This window comes from Sinocyclocheilus anshuiensis, unplaced genomic scaffold (genome assembly GCF_001515605.1).
Source record: "Sinocyclocheilus anshuiensis isolate Anshui unplaced genomic scaffold, SAMN03320099.WGS_v1.1 scaffold709, whole genome shotgun sequence".
In the NCBI taxonomy this organism is placed as follows: domain Eukaryota; kingdom Metazoa; phylum Chordata; class Actinopteri; order Cypriniformes; family Cyprinidae; genus Sinocyclocheilus; species Sinocyclocheilus anshuiensis.
In genome coordinates this window covers 322244-340789 of record NW_015540926.1, presented here as the reverse complement: position 1 = coordinate 340789, position 18546 = coordinate 322244, and the positions used below count along the sequence as shown (strand labels likewise).

Sequence of the window (18546 nt, the reverse complement as noted above, 5' to 3'; positions counted from 1 at the left end):
TGTGTGCATGTTTATGTGGTTTATGAGGACACAAATTTGTATAATGACATGGGTATGACATAGGTATTACAACGAGAAGGTGATTTATGAGGACATTTTGAGTGTCCCCGTAATTTAAAAGGCTTATAAATCATTCAGAATTAAGTTTTTTGAAAATCTAAAAATGCACAAAGTTTCCTGTAAGGGGTAGGTTTAGGTGTAGGGTTGGTGTAGGGCAATAGAATATACAGTTTGAACAGTATAAAAACCATTACGCCTATGGAGAGTCCTCATAAACCATAAAAACAAACATGTGTGTGCGTGAGAGTGTGTGCGTGTGAGTGTGAGTGTGTGTGTGTGTGTGTGTGTGTGTGCGTGTGCGTGCACGAGTGCGTGTGTGTGTGTCAGAAGCACTTTCACTGACTCTGGTTTCTATACGTTTTTTCACATTCACGATTTAAGAGTGCAAACAAATGACTTCAATTTCATAAGACATTTCAGGTGGTGTAGGGACGGGTGTATCGATCCTGAAGTATCAATATATCGATACTGATAGTATAATAATACTGAAAGTATCGATACTCAAATAAAAAATATCGATACTAAGGTGTGTTTTATTTGCCAGAGATTTTGTTTATTTAACAAAAAAAATTATGTGTACAATATGCATTCAATTGTGTAGGATAAACTATTTTCCTGCTTGTCTGAACGCACGCAAATGTTGCAAGACAGAACCAATCGATCACGGAGAGCGTTCACTCACTTCTGACAGTGCATTCAAACAGGGCTGCGTTTCCCAAAAGTACTGTATCTTTTGGGAACGGCAGCCCAAAACAATGCTTATCAGAGGACAGAAAAAACATATATGTTTGAGTTAATTCACAATAAACTAAGTGAAATGGTAGCTTACATAGTTTGAGCAGTTACATGTATTTAAATTGAGCGTTAAAGTTCATATTGATCATGTTCTATTCTGCAATGTTAATATAAATCATACACTGTCAGAATAAAAAGGCTGTATTTTATGCATGCAACAGCCACTGCAGTCCCTTATGAAAATAAACCATGGTTTTACTAAAGTGACCGTAGTTCAACTGTAGAATTTGTAGATTTCCATGGTTACCAGTAAACATATTTTAATTATAACCTAATAAGTTGCAGTTAAAGCATATTGAATGTTAAAATGCATTTCAAATATAAAGTTAAGTGGGTATCATTAACCATTTTACTCTTAGTAATTTAATAATTTAATAAATTTCATAATTTATAAAGTTTAGTTTAGAAGTATCGTATCGGTATCGATATCGAAGATACTGGCCTTTAAAAGTATCGGTATCGTATCGAAAACAAAATAAGTGGTATCGCCCATCCCTAAGGTGGTGTAAACATGTTCTTTATAAATTCATGTTCTTGGTCTTAATTGGAGGGATTCATCAGTGTCTGTTACTCAAAAAAATAATGTTTGTTGTAATTTTCATCAGAATGTAATAACTAGATTTGTAGCTGCTGCTGTCCACGATGCAGCCGTTGACGAGTAAATACTCTTCAGATCTGACTTCATTCTGATAAGAAACACACTTAACATTGTTGTTTTCACTTTTATTAATATGTCAGGTTGAACTCTGATTCATATCGACTTTAACGATCAGCAGAACCCAGGGAACAATGGATGTTGATTGAGAGTCAGGATTTAATGAGGGCTGCTGTCAAACCAAAGCAGATCAGAATGAAGATTACTGCTAGAATAAACTAAAAAAAGCACAATATTATGCTAAAATAAACATGAAACGGAGTTTGTGTCCTATTTCACTGACCTAATGTGACCAGTTCTGAGTGAAACTGGGTTTAAGGGCGACGTTTTGTTTTAGAGAAGACAAAGACTGCCTGTTTTTTTTTGTTGTTTTTTTTTATGCAAAATGTAACTATATTATCGTCTGGCTCTTTATATAAAGTTAGATAAATAAATATGTAACGACCTCAACTTTCATGCATACAGTACATTGACATGAAGTGATAAATACTGAATAGAATACTGTATTTCAACTGCTTCCTTGTTTAAATTGTCACACATATGTAAGTACATTATCAGCAAGCTCTAATCTGACTATTGCAACTATAAGGCATGAAAATATTAAGAATTATAAACATTAACACCATCATTTTCTGTAAAGCTGCTTTGAAACAATGTGTAAAAAGTGCTAGCCAAATAAATTTGACTGGACTTAAGATGTTTTTTTGTTTTTTTTTTAATAGAATAACATCACTAATTAATCATTCACAATAAGACAAGAAGCATTAAGAAAATTTATATTTTCTTTATTTTTTTTATATAAAAAAATATATATATTTTTTTTATTTTGAAATTTATTTTGATTTCAAGCTGTATGAATTAGGGTTATTATAGTTAACTAAAAATAAATAAATAAATACATTAATCAATTAATTAATTAAAGATTGTTTTGAATTTGTGCGGTATAAATCCGGGTTATTATAGTTAACTAAAAATAAATAAATAAATAAATAAATAAGACTGTGTTTTGATTTAAGACAAGAAGCATTAAGAAAATTAATATAAACTAAAAAAATATATTTTATTTATTTTGAAATTTATTTTGATTTTAAGCTGTATGAATTAGGGTTATTATAGTTAACTAAAAATAAATAAATAAATAAATTAATTCATTAAAGTGTGTTTTGAATTTATGCTGTATAAATCAGGATTATCATTGCTGACTAAAACAAAAACCATAAAATTAAATATATAAAAAGTTAAAATTATACAAATATAAAAATTACTTTTTTCAGCTAGTTGTCAAGGCAACATTTCTCATTTTCATTTTGTTACACTTGATGTTCTAAAATAACTAAAACTAAATATAAAAAAAAATACTAATAATAAAAATTACAAAAACAAAGCAAAATGACTTAACATTTTAACTAAAATTAAAACTAAAAATATAAAAATAAATATTAATAAACAATATATGAATAATAAATAATAAGTGCATCTCAATCATCACTGGTATAAATGCAGGCTGATGTTGGAGAAGTCCAGATAGATTGATGTTGTGTGTTTCCTGCAGTCCGGCTGGAGAAGCGTCCCCGCGGCCCGAGTGTGTGTCCGTCTCAGGCTGGCTCTCGCCGATCTGGCCCTGCTCATGCTGGACCTCCAGAGCGCAGAGCAGAAGAGGAAGTCCATTGCTCGGGACAGGAAGTCATCAGTGGAGAGAGCGCTGGAGGACTACATGAGGAGCAGCGCTGATCTCAGCCGACAGGAGAGGGTGAGAAACTGATAACCAGCAGCACATGAGGAGCGTCTGAGAGCCCTGACAGAAGAAAGAGGACCTTTGTATTACATCACGTGTGTGTGATTGCTGCTGTCTCGAGACAGACACTCTTCATGCGTGTCTTTTATGTTTCATTTTCATGCGCTCACAAATACACGTGGCAAAATTACGCAAGAAAGACATAATGCCTCTAGAGATCCTCTGAGAAATTTGAGTTTGAGTTTGTTTTCAACATCATATTTAGTAGTAAGAAGAGTGCGTGTGTGTGTGTGTGTGTGTGTGTGTGTGTGTGTGCGTGTGAGGTGTGTGTGTGAGAGTGTGTGTGTGTGTGTGTGTCTCCAGTCGATTCAGTCAGCAGTCAGTCAAACACAGATGAGATGTTTAATTTCTCAGTCAAGTAACTCTCACATTACATCACTCAATTGATTTTTTCATTCTTTGATATTTTTATATCAGGCCTTAAACGCTTGAGCCGACACATAAACATCTTTATACTCCAGACAGCGGCTGCTTCACGCAACAACATTCAAACTAAATCCCTCAAGCTGCTGTTGCATCCTCTAGTGTTTTAAAGAACACTTCCTTTTGTGAGAAAGCAAATAATTGTTTTATTCATCAAGGACGCATTAAATTCAACAAAAGTACCAGTAAAGTCATTTATAATGTTACAAAAGATTTATATTTCAAATAAATGCTGCTCTTTTGAACTTTCTATTAATCTGTGAATCCTGAAAAACAAAATGTATCCCAGTTTCCACAAAAATATTGTGCGGCACAACTGTTTTCAACATTGATAATAATCAGAAATGTTTCTTGAGCAGTAAATCAGCATATTAGAATGATTTCTGAAGATCATGTGACACTGAAGACTGGAGTAATGATGCTGAAAATACAGCTGCGCATCACAGAAATACATTACAGTTTAACAGATATTCACACAGAAAACAGCTGTTTTACACTCTAATAATATTTCATAATTTTTACTGTATTTTTTGATCAAATAAATGCAGCCTCGGTGAGCAGAAGACACTTCTTTCAACAACATTTAAAAAAAAGTCTTGAACAGTTCTGTATATTCACTAAACACAGATCTGAGAAGATTTTAAGAAGAAATGCCCAGTTAATATCTAATTTTCTCTTAAAATCAAAAGAAAATAATAGAAAAATTCATTTTATTTTATAAGATTTTTGTTGTTGTTTTGTTGCATTGTGTTAGTTAATATACTAAAGAAAATCATCCTGTGTGGACACTTTTTTTTTTTTTATATATAAATTAAATTCACAACAAAATAATACCAGGACTTCATGTGCTTTATATGTGCTTTACAATTCTAAATAATATTTCAGTACTTTTTGCATTATTTTGTTATTTTGAATCAGAGTGGCCCTAAAACAGACTTCATATTCTTTATGAAAGCATATCTTCCACATCATATTCCAGCAGTGTCTTGTCCTCTGTGCTCAGGACTGGTCTGCTGTGGGCCGGTCTCTGGCTCAGGAGGTTTTGACTCACCTCACAGCTGTCAGTTCGCTCTCGCCGGACTGTGTGGAGACCAGGGCTCGCTCCCTCGGCATGATGGGAAGGTGCCTGAGGATTTTAGCTCAGCAGAGAGACCCGCTGTACCCCTCCACACTGTGGACCGAGCCCGACCCGGTAAAATGACCTGAGAAATCTCATGGAAAGTTCTCCAGTGAATATACAAAGTTCTAGTTATGCATTGCTCTATGATGTTTTATTAGCATCAAATGCATATGTGCAAAAGTGACTCTTTTGAGTCACTTCTTTTCAATGAATCAGTTGAATCGCTGCACAGATTGATCTGAATGATTCTTAAGCAAATTGGTTTGAATCAGAACAATTGTTCAAAATTGGTTTTCAGTAATCACAAATGCATATGTGCAAAAGCAGCATTGTAATGTCCAATTTGTGCACGATTTACTCTTTGAGTCGCTTCTTTTCAGTGAGTCAGTTGAATTGCTTCACAGATCAATCTAAACGATTCTTAAGCAAATTGGGTTGAATGATAGTTTAAAGTAATCACAAATGACTAGAAAGGTCAGTAAAAAGTCATGGACCATTGATGGGAACCTTCTGTTATTTGTCATAGTGATATAAAAAAATAATTCTGTCTTTAAAAATGACAGCCTCACATGCAGCAGCATCATTATGTACTGTTATTAAGATAGTTTGAAAAGAAAATAAGCAGACGTTTAAGTCACAGTATAGATTTTCTTTCTCCTCCACCTGTTTAAACTCTATTGAACGTCATTAAACTCTGCATTTGGGGCTAATTTACTTCGGCTCCCTTAATTCACCCTGCTGAAGAAGCTTTTCTCCAGACTGCATTGATTCACAGAGACTCAATGTGAGCACTGTTCTATCAGGACCAGGAGAGAGAGCAAAACCAGGAAGATAATGAAGACCAACAAGTGAAGATGAATGAAACCGAGAAGAAACAATACGCTGGCAAACGTGCAGAGCTGCAGGTACATCAACACACACACTTTTATCATAATGAGGCCATATCATAGACTTTATACACATGCACTAGTATAGATTTAATATACTGTAATTAATTATGACTGCAGTCTCAAACACTACTGCAAATATTAAACATTAAAATTTATTTAATTTATGAGTCATTTTCTCCTTTGAGGATCCACCAAACTCACTTGTGGAGAAAATCTTGTCTGTTAATAAGGCCAAAAATCCCTCCAGCATGTTTTTAGTTTTAAATACAACATTTGTAGAAATAGCACTATATTCTTAAGTCTACTTATGCAAAAGTGCCTCTTTTGAGTCACTTCTTTTTAATGAATCAGTTGAATCGCTGCACAATATCGGTCTGAATGATTGATCAAAACAGTTGTTTAAAATTCATATTTAGGAAGCACAAATGCATATGTGCAAAAGTTGCATTGTAATGTCCAATTTGTGCCTGATTCGCTCTTTTGAGTCGCTTCTTTTCAATGAATCAGTTGAATTGGTGCATAAATCGATCTGAATGATTCTTACACAAATTGGTTTGAATCAAATGATTGTTCAAAATCTTTATCCAATAATCACAATTGCATATGTGCAATAATGAAACTATATCTACTTATGAATCACTTGATGCTTTTGGGAATCCAAAAGAGGATTTGTCAGATTTTAGCCACTCCGTATGTAAAGTTTGGCTCCAGTGAGAAGCAGTGAAAACTTTGGAAGTGCAGACCTGTAGTTTTGTGTCTGTTCTTGTGTTTACTCTCGGTGTGTGTGTGTGTGTGTGTGTGTGTGTGTGTTTTCAGAGCGAGCGGAGGGCAGCGCAGCGGCTGTTGGCTCAGGCCTGTGAAACTCTCTCTCAGGCTGTGAGTCTGAGTCTTCAGCATGACCTTCCTCATCTTCTTCCTCGCGTCTGCACAGATCTGCTGGAGTGTCACGGTCAGTTCGACCCCGGCGCCAGCGGACAGTACCTTGCCCTGCTGCAGGTACTGCATCTGACTGCACTTTCACTATTCACTATTCAAGTAGCATAAATGTGTTTTTTTTTAATGGTTTAAGTTTTAATTTTATTTAACTATAATATTTTTTTTTTCTTCTTTTCACTTTATTTTGGTTTTTAGTTTTTATTAAAAAATGTTTTTTCATTTATATCTTTTAGTATATTTTCTGTTTTAATTTAAATTGTAGTTAGTTCATTTTGTTTAGTTTTTTTGTAATTTTGTTAATGTGTCTGTATAGTTTTTATACATTTTTATTTCAGCTTTGGTTATTTTAGTAAATCAAGTTAAACTAAATGAATATGAGAATGTTGAAAGGAAATACATTTCTGTCATGACAGCTTTCGGAGATGGCAATGTACATGACAATGTTAATGTATTTGGTCTTGGCGGAATAGATCTGCTACGCTGCTGCTGCTGCAGAGCAAGTACTGAGACTTGCTACTGCGAATACATTTATTTATTTCGTCATTTAGCAGACGATTTTATCCAAAGCGACTTACAAATGAGGACAATACATCCACAGCATGCGTATAAGAAATACTGCTGCTGCACATATTACATATATGAATAGTCCCCCACAAAGCAGGAGACACAGAAATGAACAATACGAGCCAATATGTGCATGATGATACTGAGTATAAGGATATAACTGCTGCATCAGTGCATATACATGTGTCCACACACATGAAGATTAACAGTCAGGATAGACAAGACAACCGCCACAAAGCAGATATCACCAAGACATATGTACTGCTGCTGCTCCGAAGAGTCATGTGAACCGCATATATTACTATCTATGTGAGCCCGGGCTACCACGCCGACCGGCTTAACACTAGTGGCCTATGACAATTTGAGCCCGGGCTACCACGCCGACCGACTTAATTCTAGTGGCCTATGACTATGTGAGCCCGGGCTACAACGCCGACTGGCTTAACTCTAGTGGCCTATGACTATGTGAGCCCGGGCTACAACGCCGACTGGCTTAACTCTAGTGGCCTATGACTATGTGAGCCCGGGCTACAACGCCGACTGGCTTAACTCTAGTGGCCTATGACTATGTGAGCCCGGGCTACAACGCCGACTGGCTTAACTCTAGTGGCCTATGACTATGTGAGCCCGGGCTACAACGCCGACTGGCTTAACTCTAGTGGCCTATGACTATGTGAGCCCGGGCTACAACGCCGACTGGCTTAACTCTAGTGGCCTATGACTATGTGAGCCCGGGCTACAACGCCGACTGGCTTAACTCTAGTGGCCTATGACTATGTGAGCCCGGGCTACAACGCCGACTGGCTTAACTCTAGTGGCCTATGACTATGTGAGCCCGGGCTACAACGCCGACTGGCTTAACTCTAGTGGCCTATGACTATGTGAGCCCGGGCTACAACGCCGACTGGCTTAACTCTAGTGGCCTATGACTATGTGAGCCCGGGCTACAACGCCGACTGGCTTAACTCTAGTGGCCTATGACTATGTGAGCCCGGGCTACCACGCCGACTGGCTTAACGCTAGTGGCCTATGACTATGTGAGCCCGGGCTACCACGCCGACTGGCTTAACGCTAGTGGCCTATGACTATATGAGCCCAGCTACCACGCCGACTGGCTTAACACTAGTGGTCTATGACTATGTGAGCCCGGGCTACCACGCCAACCGACTTAATTCTAGTGGCCGATGACTATGTGAGCCCGGGCTACCACGCCGACTGGCTTAACGCTAGTGGCCTATGACTATGTGAGCCCGGGCTACCACGCCGACCGGCTTAACAATAGTGGGCTATGGCTATGTGAGCCCGGGCTACCACGCCGACCGGCTTAACAATAGTGGGCTATGGCTATGTGAGCCCGGGCTACCACGCCGACCGGCTTAACAATAGTGGGCTATGGCTATGTGAGCCCGGGCTACCACGCCGACCGGCTTAACAATAGTGGGCTATGGCTATGTGAGCCCGGGCTACCACGCCGACCGGCTTAACAATAGTGGGCTATGGCTATGTGAGCCCGGGCTACCACGCCGACCGGCTTAACAATAGTGGGCTATGGCTATGTGAGCCCGGGCTACCACGCCGACCGGCTTAACAATAGTGGGCTATGGCTATGTGAGCCCGGGCTACCACGCCGACCGGCTTAACAATAGTGGGCTATGGCTATGTGAGCCCGGGCTACCACGCCGACCGGCTTAACAATAGTGGGCTATGGCTATGTGAGCCCGGGCTACCACGCCGACCGGCTTAACAATAGTGGGCTATGGCTATGTGAGCCCGGGCTACCACGCCGACCGGCTTAACAATAGTGGGCTATGGCTATGTGAGCCCGGGCTACCACGCCGACCGGCTTAACAATAGTGGGCTATGGCTATGTGAGCCCGGGCTACCACGCCGACCGGCTTAACAATAGTGGGCTATGGCTATGTGAGCCCGGGCTACCACGCCGACCGGCTTAACAATAGTGGGCTATGGCTATGTGAGCCCGGGCTACCACGCCGACCGGCTTAACAATAGTGGGCTATGGCTATGTGAGCCCGGGCTACCACGCCGACCGGCTTAACAATAGTGGGCTATGGCTATGTGAGCCCGGGCTACCACGCCGACCGGCTTAACAATAGTGGGCTATGGCTATGTGAGCCCGGGCTACCACGCCGACCGGCTTAACAATAGTGGGCTATGGCTATGTGAGCCCGGGCTACCACGCCGACCGGCTTAACAATAGTGGGCTATGGCTATGTGAGCCCGGGCTACCACGCCGACCGGCTTAACAATAGTGGGCTATGGCTATGTGAGCCCGGGCTACCACGCCGACCGGCTTAACAATAGTGGGCTATGGCTATGTGAGCCCGGGCTACCACGCCGACCGGCTTAACAATAGTGGGCTATGGCTATGTGAGCCCGGGCTACCACGCCGACCGGCTTAACAATAGTGGGCTATGGCTATGTGAGCCCGGGCTACCACGCCGACCGGCTTAACAATAGTGGGCTATGGCTATGTGAGCCCGGGCTACCACGCCGACCGGCTTAACAATAGTGGGCTATGGCTATGTGAGCCCGGGCTACCACGCCGACTGGCTTAACAATAGATGCCTATGACTATGTGAGCCCGGGCTACAACGCCGACTGGCTTACTGCCACGCCGACCGGCTTAACACTAGTGGCCTATGGCTATGTGTGCCTGGGCTACCACGCCGACTGGCTTAACACTAGTGGCCTATGACTATGTGAGCCCGGGTTACCACGCCGACCGACTTAATTCTAGTGGCCTATGACTATGTGAGCCCGGGCTACCACGCCGACTGGCTTAACGCTAGTGGCCTATGGCTATGTGAGCCCGGGCTACCACGCCGACCAACTTAACGCTAGTGGCCTATGACTATGTGAGCCTGGGCTACCACACCGACCTGCGTAACAATAGAGGCCTATGGCTATGTGAGCCTGGGCTACCACGCCGACCGGCTTTACACTAGTGGCTTATGACTATGTGAGCCTGGGCTACCACGCCGACCGGTTTAACTCTAATTAGACGCGCACTATGTTTAATGTTCAGAGTGTTAACAAGAATATGCATTGCAATCTGATAGATAAGACCCCCGCACCCACATGAGCAAATATCATAAGTTATTCATTTGATACCTGTCATTAATATAACAATATTGTCTAATTGTATAGAGCCATTAGAAGCTATAAAAGTGCATGCTTGTTATGCTGCGTGCAGCTGAAATCAACCACACACTCAGTACAGCTAATAAAACATCAGCCCTAGATTTAAACTAACGTGACATTGAGATTACGCCACTGAATATAGTGAACCCCGGTTGAAATGCATACACAAGAATGCTTATTATATTTAACCTGTTTTCATGTCTGTTACCCTCTGTGTGTCCTCAGAGCGATTACATGCTCTAGACTGCGTTTGCTCCAGCTGTATAAACACAGATGTTAAATGCTGCTGCTAATATGCTTAAAGGGGTCATATGATGTTGCTAAAAAGAACATTATTTTCAGATCTTCTTTATGCACCGAGAGCTTGTAACACTCCAAAGAGAAAGGAAAAATTGAAATCGCATCATATGACCCCTTTAATATTTCGCTCCTGCATATGATGCAAACTGCTAACATGACACTTATTTTAGCCTTGTTTATGGTTGCTCATTTTTTATTTAAATTTGGCAGACCACGCAATATACACAGCGATATGGATCTTAGATGTTGATTTCAGATGTTTCTAAAGTGCACTGCTACTGCTACAGCAAACACTTAGCCAAGTATTTGAATGTTGAGCAGCGAGCTCATTGGCTACCGATACAGGAGAGAACCAATCGGCTGTGACGTGATGATGATGTCATATTGAGTTACATCTATCGGACTGTGCGTTCTAGAGTTTCATGCCAGAAATTTGTATCTTGTATATATTTTATTTCAGTTAATGTTTATTTTATTGCAAGAATGATTGATTTTATTAATTTTATTCATTCATTCATTCATTCATTTTTGTGGTTTTAGTAATTGTAAATACCCTTCTGCTGAATTGTATTTTTAAAGGAATAATTCACCCAGAAATGTTCTTTCATCATTTACTCACCCTTATGTTGTTCCAAACTCAAATGGCTTTCTTTATTCTTTCAAAACACAAAAAAAAATATAATATAAATAAAAATCCATACAATGACTAATCTCCAAAAAACAAACACTGTACATTCCACTGTAACAAAAGTGTCATAACAGCTTTTTGCATTATATGAGGAACAAACCCAAAGTCATTATGGACTGATAATATTCCCCTTCTTTCTAATCTAATCCTGCATATTCAAGGTCAGATAAAAGACACACAAGAACCAGTGACTTTTTGTATTAAACCTGCCACAACATCTTGACATCTTGGCTTAAATAAGCGAAAATCTCAGTGAGATATCAGAGCTGCGATCTGAGAGTAAGTAAATTGAATTGAATTGAATTGAATTGAATTGAATGCCTTTATTGTCATTGTATTTTTCTGTATACAACGAAATTAGGAGCACTACTCCTGACTGGTGTTAGAAAAACAAACATATAACCACAGACAATAAATACTATAAGACTGTACAGTACAATTTTACAAGTAAATACAACAAGTGACTGAGTCCTGATATTCACATTGAGCAATCCGAGTAAAGTGACCATTTATAGTATTGCACGTTGGCCTTCACCTTGATATGCACAGTAAGTTTATACAAAAGTACAATTTAAATGGAATGAGTAACTGTGGTGATTTAGTGACTAGAGATAGTATTGCACATTGACATATAGTGTATATTATTGCACATATATTATTGCACCTTTACTGCAGATATAGTGTTCACATTTAGTAACCAGATATGGTATTTCACCCTGACATACTATTTAGTGCATTGTTTGAAGTTCTGATAAATAAATTGTTCAGACAGTGGTATTGCAGATTGACATACTGCATATTGTACAATATTGTATATTGCATGTTGTATAGCAGCAGTATAGACAGAAGAAATTTGAATGAAATAAGTGACTGTAGTTAAAAGAATAACGTGGTTGGAATAGTATTTTGGCATTAGTGCATTTTATGAGTTTAAAGTCCTGATAGCAACTGGGAAGAAACTGTTCTGTAAGCGAGTGGTTTTTGCTCTTAAGGATCTGTACCGCCTGCCTGAGGGCAGAAGATTAAACAGGTGGTGTCCTGGATGGGATGTGTCCTTGATGATGTTTTTGGCCCTTGAGAGATAATGGGAGCGAGCAATGTTTTCCAGGGAGGGTAGTGAGCAGCCCATGATTTTTTGGGCTGTGTTGATTATTCTTTGGAGGGCTTTCTTGTCTGCTGCAGTGCAACTGGAGTACCACACTGAAATGCAGTACACTAACACACTCTCTATGGTAGAGCGGTAAAAGGTAACCAGCAGCTTACACTCTATGTTATTCTTCCTAAGCACTCTGAGGAAGTGCAGCCATTGCTGTGCCTTTTTGATCGTTGCAGAGGTGTTAGCAGACCAAGACATGTCGTTGGATATGTGTACTCCCAGGAATTTGAAGGTGCGGACCCTTTCAACACAGTCCCCATTGATGTAGAGTTGGGCTGGTTCAGTATGGGATGAGTCCGATCACTGTGGTATCATCTGCAAATTTGATGATGGTGTTGGTGGGATGAGTGGGAGTACAGTCATATGTGTACAAGGAGTAGAGTAGAGGGCTCAATACACACCCTTGTGGAGAGCCGGTGCTGAGCGTGATGGTGGAGGAGAGGTGGGGGCCGAGCTTAACAGTTTGTGGGCGGTTTGTGAGGAAGTCCTTTATCCATGTGCAGATAGAGGGGGAGAGGCCCAGTTCAGATAATTTTGCTGATTAGAATGTCTGGGATAATTGTATTGAACGCTGAACTGTAATTTATGAAGAGTATTCTTACATAGGTTCCCTGCCGTTCAAGGTGGTTAAGTGCAGTGTAAAGGGCTATGGTGATGGCATCATCTGTAGACCTATTTGCTCTGTAAGCAAACTGGTGTGGGTCAAAGGTGGGGGGAAGTCTGGTTTTGATGTGCTGTGAGACCAATCTCTCAAAGCACTTCATGATTACTGGTGTTAGTGCAACCGGTCTGTAATCATTTAAACTGCTGGTGACTGCTTTTTTAGGAACAGGGATGATGGTGGCTGATTTTAAGCAGGGTAGTATGATGGCTGATGTCAGTGAAAGATTGAAGATCTTTGTAAAGACTCCAGAAAGCTGGTTGGCACAGGCTTTGAGTACTTTGCCAGATACTCCATCCGGACCAGCAGCCTTTCTCACTGTAAAAAGTAATGAGTTGAACCTACTTGGAAAACCTGTTCTGTACTTTTACTCAAGTACTTGATTTGTGTACTTCGTCCACCTCTGGTTATTAATATAGATATGATGATTTGAAATGCTCTACTGGATTATGAGGCAGCAACAGCTTGTGGGTAAGCCAAAAAGCTGAAATCTTACTGTTATTTGACAGTTTAAAGAAAAAAAGATTCAGAACCCTATCTGTAAAAAAAAAAACAAAAAAAAACCTTAACCATTTCAAATTGTATTCACTCTAAAACTGTATTCATTGTTCTTTGCACCAGACAATGGAAACATACCTTTAATCCAACAAACTAGATGCTCTTAAGTACTGTTTACAAAAGTTGTTTAGTTTAACCATTGCATCCACCTGAAAGTTCACATAACACAGTGCAATTAAGTAAATTCAACAAATTTGTAAAAATCAGTTATGTTTACTCCCTTTTCTTAAGTAGATTCAATGATGACTTTTTACAGTGCTTGTGTTTACAGTTTTGAGTACTCGTCTCACCTCATATTCCTGTAGGGTGAGATGGCACGTGCCAGAGGTTGGTGAAGGTGCTGAAGTAGTTGTGGATTGCTTAACCTCAAAGCGGGCAAAGAAATGGTTAAGTTCCTCAGCCAGTGAAGCATCAGTGTTGACAGTGCTGTGGTTATTGTTCTTATAATTGGTAATGCTCTGAATACCCTGCCACACTCTTCTTGGATTTTTGTCTGTGAGGTGGTCCTCAATTTTCTTTTTATACTCTTCTTTGGCAAGTTTGATGCCTCTCTTTAAGTTGGATCTAGCAGTGCTGTATGAAGCTTTGTCACCAGACCTGAAGGCGGAGTCACGTTCTTTGAGTAATGACTGCACTTCACATGTAAATATCATGTTCCATGAAGATATTTTGTAAATTTCCTATCGTAAATACATCAAAACTTAATTTGGACAACTTTAAAGGTGATTTTCTCAATATTTTGATTTTTTTGCACCCTCAGATTCCAGATTTCCAAATATTGTCCTATCCTAACAAACCATACATCAATGGAAAGCTTATTTATGTGATGTATAAATGATGTATAAATCTCAATTTCAAAAAATTGACCGTTATGTCTGGTTTTGTGGTCCAGTGTCACATATGTGTGTGATGTTCATATGTTTGTGAGAATGTAGAGTTCTGGTGGATGTTTGAGCGGATGATTATTACTCACTAGACTGGTGTGATCTGATCTCAGAGTGGCGCGTGCTGTGCTGAGATGTCGTCTGTCCTGCACTCGATCTGCTCCAGTGTTGGTGAGTCTCAGACCTGTGCTCTGCTGAACCTGCGGAGGAAGCTGCTCTCTTCACAGGGTCACAGACCCAGCGGCGCTCTGACAGCAGTGAACCAAGAGCTCAACGCTCTCTCCAAGGTACTGCGCTGACAGCCTGTTAATGACACACACCTCCTCAGAGCATTCAGACACTGCACTTTCCATTCAAATGTGTGAGCATGTTATGCACCTCATTTTGTGCATATGAATGTACATATGCATGTGATTTTTGCCTTTTGCTTGGTACTAAAGTTGAAGTTTGTGGTTTCCAAGATTCTACCATAAAAAATAGAGTGGAAACATTTTAAGTTTACAGATTGAACTTAAACTTGCAGAATATAATATAATATAGTATGCAAGCAAGCTAGATTATTTATATAGCATATTTCATACACAATTCAAAGTGCTTTACAAAAACAATTTAAAATAATCAAAAAATAAAAGTAACAAATGCAAAGAATAAAAAAGATTAAAATTTGATTTAAAATGTATTAAAACAGTTAAGAATAAAAAGAAAATATAATATAATATAGTGTTTATGTAAGTTGAGATAAATACTAATATATAAAAGATGCATGATCTCAAAGAAATACAAACAAATGAAACGCCATTATGATAACACACACGGCATGCAATTAACATTAATTTAATATAATATAACATCACATATTACATAATTCTAATGTACATAACTGATAAGAAAAACTATTTCAATGGAAAACCATCCAATGTGAACTGACAGTTCTGGAAATGTAAATTAATGTTTTTCACTGTAAATTATAAGATGACTAGTTCTTTTTCACTTCCAAAAACTGTAAAATTACATGAAATGTCACCTTAGATCTATTAGTTTTTAACATTTACATTTATGCATTTAGTAGACACTTTTATCCAAAGCAACTTAAGTCAATTACAAAAAGATTTTCACCGTATAGAGTAATGGAACTTGCCTTTAACCAATTAACAAGTTTTTTACCAAAGTATTTTTTACAGTCTTTGACTGTTAAAATTATGATAATTTTTGACCAAACCTGTGTTTTCATAAAGCAAAAACATGAGTGAGCTAAACATCACAGAATGACTCAGAATTAAACATGGAAGCAACTCTCATTTTAGTGGTTTTGCATTAATAAAAGTTGAAGATGGTGTGTTTTAATGTATTATTATTTATACAAAACTGAATAATTCCTCATGCTTAAAGGTCTAGTCGTGTGTGTAGTATTCTTACGTTTGGCTATAAACCAATCACATGTCAGAGAAAACATATTCTTTGTTCCTATTGGTTACAGTTTATGCAAATTAGCCAAAGAAGGTTGGGTTGTGTTCTTGCTGCTGAGGAGTTGGCACTCATGTTACGTACGTAGCTGATAAGAGTTTAATACATTCTTCATGTTAATCTAGAACCTCCTTATATACTTCATCAACTTAACGTAAACACAAAAGTGTGTCACTCGTTTATAGTCCTTCAGACTGCACATATTCATTTACATTTATTCTTTTAGCTTTTATCCAAAGTGACTTACAAGTGAAGAAACGCAGTCACAAGTGATTCTTACATTTACATTTACATTTAGTCATTTAGATCAGATAAATACACAGTCTAAGACACTAAAGTGAAAACAGCTGTGGCCGCCTTCTAATTAGCACAGCCAATAGTCTATAGCAGGGCAATTCCTCAAATCGAAACTACAGTTCGCACTTAAACGCAGGAAGGGAGCAATTAAATTACACGCGCTCCTTCTTAGCCGAGGGCAATTATTATAATTACCAGAAAGTGCAATCAAAAATACAAACGCAAACAAAAATATAACGTAGAAATAGGCAGAAAACGAAATATTCCTTCCTAGCAGCAAGTAATAATTCCAACAGCAGATCTATAAACAAGTATTATGCAGGACACTCACGTGCAGCCGTCTGTCTCTTCTGTTGACTAATCGCTTGACCCAAGTTATGACAGTGACCAAGCAGTTTAAATACTCTACGGTCGCTGTGGCCGCCTTCTAATTAGCACAGCCAATAGTCTATAGCAGGGCAATTCCTCAAATCGAAACTACAGTTCGCACTTAAACGCAGGAAGGGAGCAATTAAATTACACACGCTCCTTCTTAGCCGAGGGCAATTATTATAATTACCAGAAAGTGCAATCAAAAATACAAACGCAAACAAAAATATAACGTAGAAATAGGCAGAAAACGAAATATTCCTTCCTAGCAGCAAGTAATAATTCCAACAGCAGATCTATAAACAAGTATTATGCAGGACACTCACGTGCAGCCGTCTGTCTCTTCTGTTGACTAATCGCTTGACCCTTCCTGAGAAACGTTCAGAGGAGAACAGAGATGAAGTGAGAAGGAGAGTGGTTTGCGTTTAGACAGAATGGTTTTGTGAGGGTTCTGCTTTATCGAGAGCAGCGTCTCTAGACAGAGCAGATCCACGCCTCATGTGTCTGATCACACTTTCAGGCCTTCACTCACCTGACCATAAACCCAAACCACCTGAGAATTCTGGGAGAAATGCCACCCAACTTCAAGATCCTGCTGCTCCAACACTCAGAGGACAGGTGGGGTGGACTCAACTCTATTATAGAAATATACATTCATGCATTTGGCAGATGCTTTTATCCAATGTGACTTATGCTGCATTCAAGTTCATGCATTCCCTGGGAATCGAACCCATGACCTTGCTGTTGCTAGCACCATGCTCTACATTCTATTCTATTCTATTCTGCTTTAAGCTGTTCAATTCAAGTTTATTCGTATAGTGCTTTTCACGATACAAATCGTTGCAAAGCAGCTTTACAGAAAATTAAGTTATTCTCATCTACTCTGTTCTGTTGTATTTTATTTGCTCTGTTCTACTCTGCTCTATTTACTCTTTTCATTCCTTTTATTCTATTCTATTCTGTTCTATTCTATTTTCTATTGTTCTACTTTATTCTCATCTTCTCTGTTCTGTTGTATTTGCTCTGTTCTACTCTGCTCTGTTCTGTTTTTCTCTTTTTATTCTATTCTATTCTGTTCTAATCAGTGTTTCTCTTCTCATTTATTCTCATCTTAACTGTTCTGTTGTATTGCATTTTATTTACTGTGTTCTACTCTATTCTATTTTACTATTTTTTCATTCTATTCTGTTTGGCTTTTTCTGTTCTGGTGTACTTTATTCTCATCTTCTCTGTTCTGTTTTATTGTATTTTGTTTACTCTGCTCTAAACTCTTTTCTATTCTGTTCTATTCTATTCTGCTCTTCTGTTCTGTTCTATTCTACTTTATTCCCATCTGCTCTGTAGAATTGTATTTTCTCTGTTCCATTTTTCTATTTTCTATTCCATTCTATTCTATTCATTCTCATCTGCTCTGTTCAGTTGTATTTCATTTGCTCTGCGCTATTCTGCTCTGATATGTTCTATTTTCTATTCTGTTCTATTCTATTTTATTCTAGTCTAGTCTATTCTTTGCTACTTTATTTTCATCTGCTCTGTTCTGTTGTATTTTATTTGCTCTGTTCTACTCTGCTCTGTTCTGTTGTACTCTTTTCTGTTCTGTTCTATTCTATTGCATCTATTATGCTGCTCTGTTCCACTCTATTCTTTTCTAGTGGCAGTTTAGTGGGCTGTTTATTTTATTTTCAAAGCAGAAGAAAGTATGTCTCCTTCTGTTCCTATGCCATTCACTAGGGGTGTGTGTGTGTGTGTGTGTGTGTACTTGTTTATGC

General features: G+C 38.8%; 1 protein-coding gene across 1 annotated transcript in view; it reads left to right on the top strand.

Annotated features, from left to right (window-relative positions):
- cfap46 (cilia and flagella associated protein 46) overlaps positions 1–18546 on the top strand; it is a 121109-nt gene that overhangs the window by 76978 nt on the left and 25585 nt on the right. Inside the window, 6 exon segments of the mRNA XM_016487318.1 lie at positions 3063–3260; positions 4732–4920; positions 5652–5753; positions 6555–6734; positions 14761–14934; positions 17298–17395. Of these exon segments, the coding sequence (XP_016342804.1) occupies positions 3063–3260; positions 4732–4920; positions 5652–5753; positions 6555–6734; positions 14761–14934; positions 17298–17395 (941 nt within the window).